Source organism: Archocentrus centrarchus, chromosome 19 (assembly GCF_007364275.1).
Source record: "Archocentrus centrarchus isolate MPI-CPG fArcCen1 chromosome 19, fArcCen1, whole genome shotgun sequence".
NCBI lineage: Eukaryota > Metazoa > Chordata > Actinopteri > Cichliformes > Cichlidae > Archocentrus > Archocentrus centrarchus.
Genome location: NC_044364.1, coordinates 25801890 through 25815137, shown reverse-complemented (window position 1 = coordinate 25815137; position 13248 = coordinate 25801890). Strand labels below are relative to the sequence as shown.

Here is a 13248-nt window from a genome sequence, read left to right as displayed (position 1 = left end):
TAGTATAAAAGTTTTATTGTCAAAATATATTTAAAGTGCTTACAATAAAAGTAGTCATTAGGAATGACTGAATACACTATTTATACGAATAATTATTCATTCATAATTATTGATTCAGTGATGAGTGTATAACTTTAATTTTGCAGCTGATCATTATTTACCTTTGTTGATTTACACGTAGCGTGATTTTTGCAAATCCCATTGTCTTGATGTATTAGGTATACTGATGGACACTATCAGGTACACCTGTGGCTTACTAAAATGGTCACTTTATTAGGCACACCTGTGAATGGCCACATTTTTAGATGCATCCCCCCCATGCATTTTTATTATTATACAGTCATTGCTTGCCACTTCATTAGGTATACGTATGGTCACTTTATCAGATACACCAGATACCCAGGTCCCTAATAACTGTGGCCAGCTGCTTATTAGGTACCCCTTTTGCTACCTTATTGAGTACATCATGGCTGTAGCTCAGGGGGCAGAGAAGGTCACCTACTAATCCGAAAGTTTGTAGTTTGTTTTCTGCTGCTTCAGTCTCTCACTCAGTGGTGCTGGGCAGTGTAAGATAACAATAGTCTAGACCTACCTGGGGGTGAAGGCATCAGGTAGGGTCAGTCATCTTTCATTCAAGGTTGGTGCAACCTGATACCCACTCTCTGGACACATCCATGCTTTTACTATTTTATAAACTTCAAAGTCCAGAATGCTGGTAGAGCAGGTCACCTGCTAATCAGAAGGTTGGTGCTTCAATTACTGGCTGCTCCGGGCTGCCTGCCAAAGTATCCTTGAGCAAGATACTGAACCCCAAGTTGCTCTCTGATACAAGCATTGGAGTATGAATGTGTAGACAGCAAAAGCACTTAGCTTAGTTACATATGGAAGTGCTTGTATGAATGGGTGAATGCAAATGTGTTGTATAAGTGCTTTGAGTGTTCACTTAGAGTAGAAAAGCGCTATATAAGAAGTAGTCCATTTACCATGTAGGTAAACTTTTTACCTGTTTAGACAGTTTAGAATAGACCACAAGCAAAACTTTTGAGTATTCAGCAAAAGATGCAAATCTTTGGCAAACCTCAGAAACAGATAGACCAGACTGCACTTTGCAAGAACCTCAAAAAGGGGCACTGAAATAGACTCATGCAACAAGAATCAGAAGAGCTTATGAGTTAAAGCCCTTACCTGCCAGTCCTATTAGATAAGGTGGTGTATCGGTTATGACTTGGTCAATCTGGTATTTATTGATGATTTCACTGCCGGTGGAAGTAGCAGAGATTAAACAAAGACAAATGTATCACAACTGATGTACAGCATTTGATCATTCATCAGTTATGCAATTAGCCAAAGCAACCAAAAAGAGGTTTTGTACCAGTCATCTGTTATCAGTGTGACCAAGCTGCAGTCCAGCTGCAAAACATCATACTTAGGAAGGTAGGTCTGGGAGACTCTACTCTGACATTCAACAAGTCAGTGGAGCAAGAATTTCCACTAAATATTAAACAGGAGGATTTAGTTTGGATTACTTTACTTTTGACCTCCTCCTCCTGAATTCTACAATTTTTCTTCCTTCATTTCTTTACTCCAGTCTTCCATAGTAAATATAAAGAAATTCAGTCATCAAATTTTATACAAAACAATAGAATATAGTGCGAGAACAGCGCTGAATTCAATTTGCTTTACTGTGAAAAACATGTCAGTTGATTAGTTTCAGAACTGGACTTCAGAGATGGACTTCCATCTGCCATAATGACGTTTTTCAGTTTTTTGAAGATTATTCAGAACATGTGTATTGCATAATACCTGTTTACTATAAATAACATAAGTTAGATTACTGTACAGCATGAATGCACATACACAATCAGTCTATTATTTTAGATACCATTAAAAAAAAGTGATAAAGCTTTAAATTGTAGTTTTTTCTGTAATTGCAGTTCAAATACAGCCTTTGGTCTTTTTACCTACAATGTTTGATGGCTTATTGAGACTAACATAGGTTGGAGAGAAAAAAACACACCCAGAAGAAAAGGGGTAACCTGCAGAGAAATGATTAATAATATCTTGGCTTTACAATCTCAAAGAATACCCGCATGTTTTTTCTTCTCACATAGCTAGGTCCGTTTTAATTTTGACATTTAATTTTCCAAAAACCTATGAACCTAACAGTAGATATATGACTTGAGTTTAAGCTTGAAATATCCATTTGTCCCTAAATTATGCCTCCATGCCCACTTTTTATCTCAGCTGAACATGGAACAAATATGTGACAAAACTACTGTACTTTGACAAATAGATTGCTCATCTGGCAAAGCATTTGTTGAAACATCAGGACAACATGCATATAAACATAGCCAAATGCAACAAATAACTCTGTTTAACATAAGAAGAAAGAAAATATTACAGAAACTCAACACATTACAATAGACTTGTTTTAAAATATTAAGTTTGCACAACATAATCAATTTAATCACTTTTAGCATAATACTGAGTGTCTGTCCTCTACCAGGTGCTAAAAACTCTTTCAAATAAAAAAATCTATGAATTCATCTTCATATAGGCACTTCTGTACTATTTTTTTCCATGTGTAAATCCAAAAAACAAGAATCTTGTAAAGCCTTAAGAAAGAACACTTAAGAAAAACTAGAGCCTGATTGATATAGTATTTGAAGACCAATGCTGATATTTGCCGATTCATAAATCTGATATTCCAATGTATATCTTTCAGACACATGAAACACAAACAGATTTACCTAACGTTGATGTGTAATTATTTATTTACTTGTTTACACTCGGCCCAACTCTGCACAGATCAACTGGTTCATATGTTACCAACACGGAAGTTCCAGATTGCCCTCTGCTGGACAACATATGCAACATCAATGCTCTTAACATGGCTGGAGGGTGTTTCTCTTCTCTTCTTTACTTTAGAAACTTTCATTTATCAGCTGTTATAAATGTCAGTACCAATAGATCAGCAAATGGCTAATATTAGCCAGCCAATAAATTAGCTGGGCTCTAAGAAAAACACTGTATGAAACATTTTCTTAGCATTATAACATACAATGTCTAACAGAGAAATTAAAAATTCTTTATATCACAGTCTCCAGGATCATTAATACAACTGTCATATAACACATTTGAACACAAAGTCAACAATGGCAAAGTAAGTGTAACACAGAAAACTAGTTTCAACCATGAGAACCATGAGGCATAACAATGTGGACAAGCTCATAGTAAGCCAGCAAATCTATCTAGAGAACATTACCATTTTGTGATTGCTTAACTGAGGAAACTCTGTTTAAATATATACAGTGCCATGAAATGGTATTTACTCCCTTCCTGATTTCTCCACTCCTGATGGCTCTACTCCAGAACTCCAGAACCACATGGAATGGAGCCATGAAATCTGGCATATGTGTTAAGTACTCTTAAAAGCTGCTCCTAACACCACTATTCTAGGATATCTCTGGCTAGAGAAAAATAATCTGCATATCAACTGGGCTGGTGAGAGGATTGAGATTTGGAGTTAAGATTGCCTCGCTAACTTCCTAAAATCAGCTGTGCCTCAAGCAACTGTCCATGCATCCATCTCAGCTATTTCTGCTCCAGACCGCTTTTCCATTCCCAAGGAATATCATGACCACCAGATGGCATATAGTAAGGACAAAACCTTATCAGATGAAAATAGCCTTTTGGCTAATTCTGGCGCATTTACAGATCATATTATATATATATATATATATATATATATATATATATATATATATATATATATATATATATATATATATATATGTATATATATATATATATATATATATATATGTATATATATATATATATGCCACACAGTGGCTTGCAAAAGTATTCATACCCCTGGAACTTTTTTTTCCACATTTTGTCACATTACAACCACAAACATAAATATATTTCACTGGAATTTAATGTAAAAGACCAGCACAAAGTGGTACACAATTGTGAAATGGAAAGAAAATTATACATGATTCAAAACATTTTTTACAAATAAAAAACTGAAAAGTGCAGTGTGCAAAAGTATTGAGCCCCCCTGAGTCAATACTTTGTGGAACCACCTTTTGCTGCAATTACAGCTGCAAGTCTTTTAGGGTATGTCTCCACCAGCTTTGCACATCTAATGACTGAAATTTTTGCCCATTCTTCTTTGCAAAACAGCTCAAGCTCAGTCAGATTAGATGGAGAGCGTCTGTGAACAGCAGTTTTTAGATCTTGCCACAAATTCTCGATTGGGTTTAGGTCTGGACTTTTACTGGGCCGTTCTAACACATGAATATGTTTGAAACCATTCCATTGTAGCCCTGGCTTTATGTTTAGGGTTGTTGTCCTGCTGGAAGGTGAACCTCCTCCCCAGTCTCAAGTTTTTTGCAGACTCCAACAGGTTTTCTTCCAAGATTGTCCTGTATTTGGCTCCATCCATCTTCCCATCAACTCTGACCAACTTCCCTGTCCCTGCTGAAGAGAAGCAGCCCCAGAGCATGATGCTGCCACACCACCATATTTGACAGTGGGGATGGTGTGTTCAGAGTGATGTGCAGTGTTAATTCTCCGCCACACAGTGTTTTGCATTTTGGCCAAAAAGTTCAATTTTGGTCTCATCTGACCAAAGCACCTTGTTCCACATGTTTGCTGTGTCCCCAACATGGCTTCAGGCAAACTACAAACGGGACTTTTTATGGTTTTCTTTTAACAATGGCTTTCTTCTTGCCACTCTTCCATAAAGACCACATTTGTGCAGTGCACAACTAATAGTTTTCCTGTGGACAGATTCCCCCACCTGAGCTGTGGATCACCATGTGCCTCTTGGCTGCATCTCTGATCAGTGCTCTCCTTGTTCGGACTGTAAGTTTAGGTGGACGGCCTTGTCTTGGTAGGTTTACAGTTGTGCCATACTCTTTCCATTTCCAGATAATGGATTGAACAGTGAGATGTTCAAAGCTTGGGAAATCTTTTTATAGCCTAAGCCTGCACTTCTCCACAACCTTATTCCTGACCTGTCTGCTGTGTTCTTTGAACTTCATGATGCCGTTTACTCCCCAATAATCTCTTAACCAACCTCTGAGGCCATCATGGAGCAGCTGTATTTGTATTGAGATTAGATTACACACAGGTGGACTCTTTTTAGTCATTAGCAGTCATCAGGTAACTTCTGAATGCAATTGGTTGCACTCAGAGAAAAGAGGGCTGAATACTTTGGCACACTGCACTTTTCAGGTTTTTATTTGTAAAAAATGTTTTGAATCATGTATAATTTTCTTTCCACTTCACAATTGTATACCACTTTGTGTTGGTCTTTCACATTAAATTCCAGTGAAATATATTTATGTTTGTGGTTGTAATGTGACAAAATATGGAAAAGTTAAAGGGGTATGAATACTTCTGCAAGCCACTATATATATATATATATATATATATATATATATATATATATAAATTAGGAAGGGGCAAATAATTTTTCACAGCATTGTATATACTGATGATCCACTGCAGAGAAACGTAGGTCAGGGTGGCAGCAGGATAAGAAAGGTAGACATTTAGTCTAGCAGCATTTTCCACCTCCGTCTGGAAAATTGCAAAGTCTTTACCCAAACTAGAAAAAAATGCATATTCTTTCCAGTGTGTCAATACTTGGACATCCCCTGGAAACACAAAAGATTAGAAACTGTCCTCTTTCTATGGAGAAACCTCATTTGACTGATTGTTTATGAAATCTCATTACCCAGACCTCATGATCCTAGATGGATGGGAAACTGGGGTCAGAAAAGTAAAACAATTAAAAGAAGGATAAAACAATACAGTACAACTAATAATTCATCACAGATACATTAATATCTGGTACAATACACCTATTTTATTCTATTCTATTTTATTCTATTCTACTGAAAGTATTATTATTACCTCCGCTAAGGAGGTTATGTTTTCGGTCGCGTTGGTTTGTTTGTCTGTTTGTTTGTCAGCAGGATTACTCCAAAAGATATGAACGGATTTCCATGAAATTTTGTGGAGTGGTTGGAAATGACAAGAGGAAGAAGTGATTACATTTTGGCAGTGATCCGGATCACGATCTGGATCCAGGAATTTTTTTAAGGATTCTTCACTATTGCGGGATAGGGAGTTATTGTTGTCTGGGAAAGATGAAAGATTATTTCACAGTATTTAGATACATGTATTACAGCGTCAGTGACCCTATGGCCTTGGCGCAGGTTTGCGCTCTCTGAGTGCTTCTAGTTCTTTCTCTTCTTGGTTATGAAATTATCCTTTATGTGATTCAACTGTACAGAGAACATGATAACTCAGTGTTCTTTATTCAAAAAAAACCATACAACAATAGTCACCTCAAGGTGCTTTATATTCTAAGGTCAAAGAATTTCAATTGCCTATGAAGAGGAAGAGACCCCTGACACAACCAGGCTTTGAGAGGTGCCGACATCTTGGATCATGTATTGAGCATGCTGATCTATGGTCTTTTACAGTAGAATCACATTACAATGGATTACTTCATGACCAGTAGGTCCCACAGAAATAAAGAGCAACTGAATGTATCCATTATGATTAAAGGATAATTTATGGTGCATTTAAGTCTCAGAAAATAATGTCTTAACATCCACTATGTTACCTGATTAAGCAGGTTAGGGTTAGATTCATATCTACACCTCTATATAGAATTTTTGCCTATTTGATACACCCAAACCATACAGAGTTTATTTTAAAGGTAACATCTTCTAGTTCCTGAAACTATGCTTGTTTAGCTTGGAGTTAAAGGTAACCTAACCCCAACTAGAGGTGGCAAAAGTACACACATTTGTCACTTAAGTAAAAGTGCAGATGCTTATGTATAAAAGTTGAAGAATTGATCCAACTTCTTTATTTAAAAGTGAAAAAGCACAGGTTCTTCAAAATGTAGAAGTAAAAAGTAGCTTTTTGGTTGATATTTCTATCAGCTATTTTTTTGTCAACCTAAATCAACCTCATGAGATTCTAATATCAATACAACAGAATATGAATCGTAACACAGTGGCGTGGTGGTTAGCACTTTTGCCTCACAGCAAGAAGGTCCTGAGTTTGAACCAGGGGCCTTTCTGTGTGGAGTTTGCACATTCTCCGTGTCTGCGTAGATTCTCTCTACAGTCCAAAGACATGCAATTAGTGGGGTTAGGTTATTTGGTGATTCTAAATTGCCCATAGGTGTGAATGTGAGCGCGAACAGCTGTGCGTCTTTCTGTGTTAGCCCTGCGACAGACTGGCGAGTTGTCAAGGGTGTACCTGTCCTCTTGTCCTATGACAGCTGGGATAACATTAGCTTTATTCGCTTTTCCCTGCATTGAAGATAGGTGACTTAGATGTAGATAACTCAATATAGTCATGTGTTGAAGTGGGATTCGACAGGTCTGGGAACCCTGAGATTGATTGTGGTGATGCAAGCAGATTTTGTGTTCAACCCGTGATCAGCCAAACTTAGCCAACTTATTCAAGGCGTTATATTTAAGAAGAAGGATTTTAAATTCAATTTTGTATTTAACAGGCTCTGACCACAATCCTTCTTCTAAGTGGTTCACTGATGACATAGTGGATGTTAAGAGGTTAAAGTACTTGGGAAGCTTTCTGTGAATGAGGCATTTTTTAAATGATTCAGATAAAATAAACACTTAAGTTGACTAATATGAATTTTAAAAAGTCCTTTGTGCAACAGACTTGGAACTAACATTGGTTTGGGTTACATGGAAGTCATATAAAAAAGGTACAAAATCTAGCAACAAACTTTGGGTCATGATTGATAAATTAATACAGTATTCTGTTTGTAGTCCTTAGCTTAGCTTGAGTACCTTGTAATAACAGGGAATTATAACTTGAGGTTATCCAATAAGAGTGACTAGGCTTGGCGAGTAGTTATCTGACCAACCACCATCACAACATCTGTATCATTATGTACTTAACTTTAAGCATAGCACAACACTGTTTCTGTCTTAACAAGTCTGAAATACTTGTTAGATTTGCTACACACAGTCCTGTCATTTAAAAATGCTGATCAGCTTTAGATACTGCAGCAATATCTGTAAGAAAAGGCTGTAACCACTGACTTTTGTCCCATCAGCTACCACAGAATGTTCACGTGGCTGTGTGGAAGAAATGGGATTAGGTTTTCTTGGTTGGAGAGTGTGTCGGTGATTTAGCTGAAACTTTAGAAAAACTCTGACAGGAAGTGACCTTAACATGTATAAAGATCGATGCAGGTGAAAGGCTTGAACCATCCATCTTGAGCAGTCGTATATGACGATAACCTGCAGAGGTAGGGGTTGAAGATGAGTAGAGTATATAGTTATTTATACTGTGTTGACGAATTAAACCAGTCACCGGTTCAACCCTCCATATTAACCCTACCATTGGGACACATACCTGTGCGGACACTGGTGAAAGGGAGAGTGTATTGTCCAAGGAAGTCATTTCTTGAGGTATAGTCATGATCCTCCACCAAAAAACGCACCAGAGCCAAATCAGGGACATGGACAGTAAAATTAAATGTGCAGTCCCACCGTGGATTAAAGCCTGAAACAAAGAAAACAACAAGTTTGCACACTAATTTATACAATTTGTAAAGTGATGGTGTTCCCATCCTTTTTTGTCTGATAATAAACTGAGGAATCCATTTATTATTACAACCTAGCATGATTCTCTAATAGCAATCAGTGCATAGCTCAAGACTACTTCTGAAAACAAGTGTCAGTGAACAGTGAACGTTTTATGCACGTTTTTGTATGTTAGTGTCCTGACTTAAATTCAGGAGATGAGTGCTGAGGTGAGGATGAAGAGATGACATATTATCCAGGTGCTGGTCCTGCTGTCTCTTTCCTTTGTATTTTTGCTTCTTTGGTGAAGGAGACCCCTTCTCAGGTATGATCCTTCATATGATGAGTCTAAAGGTGCTGACACAAATTAAACTTTACCCCCACAGCATGCAAATGCCTGCGCCTCTTCTCCTCCAGCTATGGCATACTACGCTTATGACAATGCATCAATTTGTTGAAAGATGTAATTACACATTAATCAATGTATATTTATGAGTCCGGTATCATTTTCTATTAAATAAACTCAAAAAAAGATCTTTAATAACATGCAGCAGTTGTATATAAATATTTGGAGAGTAAAACGATTGTAGGCGAGAAGAAATCCACCAGCAGCCTGAGCCTATAACAATTCATTCAACAATTTTATTTATATCAAAATCGCCAAATCACAACAAACAGTAGTCTCAAGGTGCTTTATATTGTAAGGTAAAGACCCTTCATTAATTACAGAGAAAACCTAACAGTCAAAACAACCGCCTATAAGCAGCACTTGGCGACAGTGGGAAGGAAAAACTGCCTTTCAACAGGAAGAAACCTCCAGCAGAACCAGGGGAGGGGAGGGAGACAGGACAAAAGACATCCTGTTGAAGAGAGCCACAGATTAATAATAACTAATGATTAAATGCAGAGTGGGATATAAACAGAGTAAAAAGAGGTGAAAAGAGGAAAAATTAACTTTGGATTGAAAAAATTAACTTTGGATTTCACTTAAGTTAATTTGTTTAAATTAGTTATGTCTTCATATTATTGTTGTTGTTTCATTGTCCACCCTAAGTACTCCTTATTCTCTTTTGGTATTGCATATATAGTCATGAGTACTCCACCTGAACGAAATGAATGTACACTTCAGAATATACAATTTTACATTTTATGGGGTATGATGACTTGATATTTGAATCGAATGAAGTACTTGAACAGCATTGCTTTGAAAAAATAAACTGCAGGAGGATTACACCTTATAACTTATCAGCATTAAAAACTATCCATTCTCATTGTTACACCTCAATATGAATAGATAAATATAAGGTCGTTTTGACTGTTGGGTTTTCTCTGTATTATTGTAGGGTCTTTACCCACAATACAAAGCGCCTTGAGGCGACAGTTTGTTGTGATTTGGCGCTATATAAATAAAACTGAATTTAATTGAAGAAGCCTAGTTTAACATCATGATGAGTTACTCTCTCTGTTAGCTAGTCTTGACCACAATTTCAATATTACAGGATGTACTGAAACCTGGGCAAATGAAAGAACATATCTGGACACATTTAACCTAGATGGCTATGTTATGTACAAGAGAAATAGAACTGGTAGACAAGGTGGGGGTGTTTGCATATATGCCAATATACATGACTGTAACAGCTCGAGATGATTTATCCATAGATGATGGATTTTCTGATTGTTTATCGAGCAGGACATAAAAGATGGGAAAAAACATAATTATTGGAGTAATATATCGACATCCAGATTCAGATCTAAATCTATTTTTAAACAACCTGGCAAAACTTCTTAATAGACTTAATAATTGTAATAAAAATTGCTATATTCAAGTAGACTTTAACATCAATCTTGCTATAGAAAATAATACAAAAGCAGAGTTTTTGAATTGTCTGTATGCTTCACCCTTCTTCCCTACAATCAATCTCACTAGGGAAAGAAGACCAAAGCTCTTCCCCTAAAAATGTCTCATTATCAGGAGCAGGAAGTAGGTGTGCTACAGAGGAGAGATTTAGCAGACCGGAAGGAAACAACAAAGTTAAAAGGGAGTCTGTGCTCCGGTAACCAAACCAGAGCTCAACCAGTAATTCTCAGTTACTAGATTTTTGACACGCAGGTGAACAAACATTGCTTTGACACAAGATCAAACTAGTATGCCCTGGCTGTTTGGTCCATGATAGTGGGCGCATCTGACCCTGACCTACCATTTCCTAAGTCACTGTAGCTTTACCAAAGTCACATTTGGCCAGATTTAAGGCGTGGAATGCTTCCTTCAACATCTCAGAAATGTTTTTGAGTATTTGGATGTGCTCAGGCCAAGTGTGTGAACGTGCTGTGCCATCTAGGTAAACTTCAGTTTTTATAAGGAACAACTACATCTGCAAAATTTTTATGGAAACCATGATGATAGCCAGTCATCCCAAGAAAAAAGCAAAGCTCATGTCTGGTGTCAGGCACAGGGAAGTAGTAATATAATGCACTTTTCAATCAAGCACATACAGATAGCATATATTTAATTACTCAAAACTGCAATTAGTTTTGTACTGTAACAGTGCTTGTTGAGTCTACATTAGTTTTAAAATAAAATGATGTAATCGCCGAACTCACAGATATGTTATATCCCTGTGACCATGTTGTTTTTTTGTTTTTGAAAACATAGCATATACCTAGCAGTGTTATTTACCCTAGTAAAGATCAAAGTACATTGTACGTGTATTTTATTTCTAAGTATAAGAACTGTGTGTGGGATAGAAGGCATGTGGTCTTATGAAAGTTCACAGAGACACACCACCAGTCATAAACACTAGGTGTTAAAATGTGTCTGCTACAATAAAAAAAAGACGCATTATATCCAGTGTAATGCTGTCACTAGAGATGTTCTCAGCTAACCATCATTTGCATGCCATAAAATACTGTACAATATGTTACATCAAAGATGTATTTTCTCCACTGTAATGCACTTACTGTCGATGTTCTCAGCTAACCATCATGTGTATGTCATAAAACACGTCATGTGAAATCCTTTCATTAAATCATCAAAAATGTATTTCCACTGAGACCAAATGTGGCTACACACACACAGATACATTTGTTAAAGGTATTAAAAGATGCCAAATTCTCTCCATCACATGCAGAAAAACATACTGTAGCTCAGTAGGTAGAGCAGGTCACCTACTGATCGGAAGGTCAGGGGTTCGATTCCTGGCTACTCCAGGCTACATGCCAATGTATCCTTGGGCAAGATACTTAACCCCAAGTTGCTCTCCGACCGTTCCGTCGGAGTGTGAATGTGTGCGGATGTTATAAAATTAAAAAAAAAAAGCACTTAGCTTAGTTAACATGAAGTGCTTGTATGAATGGGTGTGCATGGGTAAATGTAAAAAACGTGTTGTATAAGCGCTTTGAGTGCTCTGACTGAGTAGAAAAGCGCTATATAAGAACTAGTCCATTTACCATACAGTACATAGTTTTTTGATCAAGCATTGCCACCATATTCATGATGTAGCTTCTCTGAGTGTCATAGTGAACTAGCATGTGCAACGTTTAGATCAGCTGCTTTAATTTAGATATATTTCCCTTATGAATATCCAAGGTTGATATAAGTAAATATTTCTTGTAACTTTGTCTGTGTGTGACTCACACTTGAATGTTACAAATTAGGTATGTTTGCAGTTGCCCCCCATCACATCCTACTAGTGGGGCCTGTGTCTCTTCAAAAATATATTTAATCAGCTTTTCATTCAAAACAATGCTTACATGCTATGTCCAAGCAAAACTGTGGTTAAAGCAGCAGGGTGTGTATCTTCCTATCTAAGGGGGGAAAAAAGGAGTTTCTCAAGAGTTCTTACAGCTCTCCTATATTTCTGTTAACACATCTGAGACACTGCATTCTTAAAACAATATCTGCCACTAATTTCCAGCCACAAAGACAAAAAGACCAAAGGAATCTGCTCTCAGATGAGGTCCACTAGCTAATATAAGTCCTTAGAGACACATAGTAAGAGCATACATTTCCTTTAATGAAGTATCCACCATTTTCATGATGTAGCTTCTCTAACTGAGTGTCATAGTGAACTGTTTTAATTTTTTTTTATACACCTGTATGAAGAACCATAAGCTAATATAAGTTAATATTTCTTGTAACTTTGCCTGTGTGAGAATCACACTTGTGCGCTACAAATTACAATATTTAAAGTCAGATGACACATATGCCCTCCATAAACCCACGAGTGTAAACTTTCAAAGAGTTTTTGGTGAGGGGAATTAACAAACAATATCGGGGTGATTTGGTGGATATGTGGGAATATTCTTCAGAAAATGTTGGTATGAACAAAACGTTAACATAAAACAGCGTTTAGGGAGAAGTTTTCCGTCTTGTGTATGTGCTAAACGATCTCACAGGACAAAAAAAAAAGTAAAATGAAACTCAAGGGTCTGGACAAGTTTACCCAAAATCTGGCATGATGATACAGTACTTGTTTATAGTCCAAAATGGAAAATAGGGCTAGATATAGACATAGTCTGGGTATTATGTTTTATTACACCAAATAATAATAAAATTAATTTATTACAAACACCAAGACAACGATTCACTCTCTGACTTTAGCATCTACAGTAATTCAAGCACTAATAAAGACACAGCCGTACCCTCTGAAGG

At 36.9% G+C, this 13248-nt stretch overlaps 1 protein-coding gene across 1 annotated transcript in view; it reads right to left on the bottom strand.

Annotated features, from left to right (window-relative positions):
• Nucleotides 1-6150: 6150 nt before the first annotated feature.
• The window catches only part of LOC115798481 (1-phosphatidylinositol 4,5-bisphosphate phosphodiesterase delta-3-A-like), a 40280-nt gene continuing 33182 nt past the window's right edge, over nucleotides 6151-13248 (bottom strand). Inside the window, exons 15-16 of the mRNA XM_030755331.1 lie at nucleotides 8428-8577; nucleotides 6151-8312 (exon numbers count right to left, since the gene is read on the bottom strand). Of these exons, the coding sequence (XP_030611191.1) occupies nucleotides 8167-8312; nucleotides 8428-8577 (296 nt within the window). The 3' untranslated portion in view covers nucleotides 6151-8166. The remainder of the gene's footprint in view (nucleotides 8313-8427; nucleotides 8578-13248) is intronic.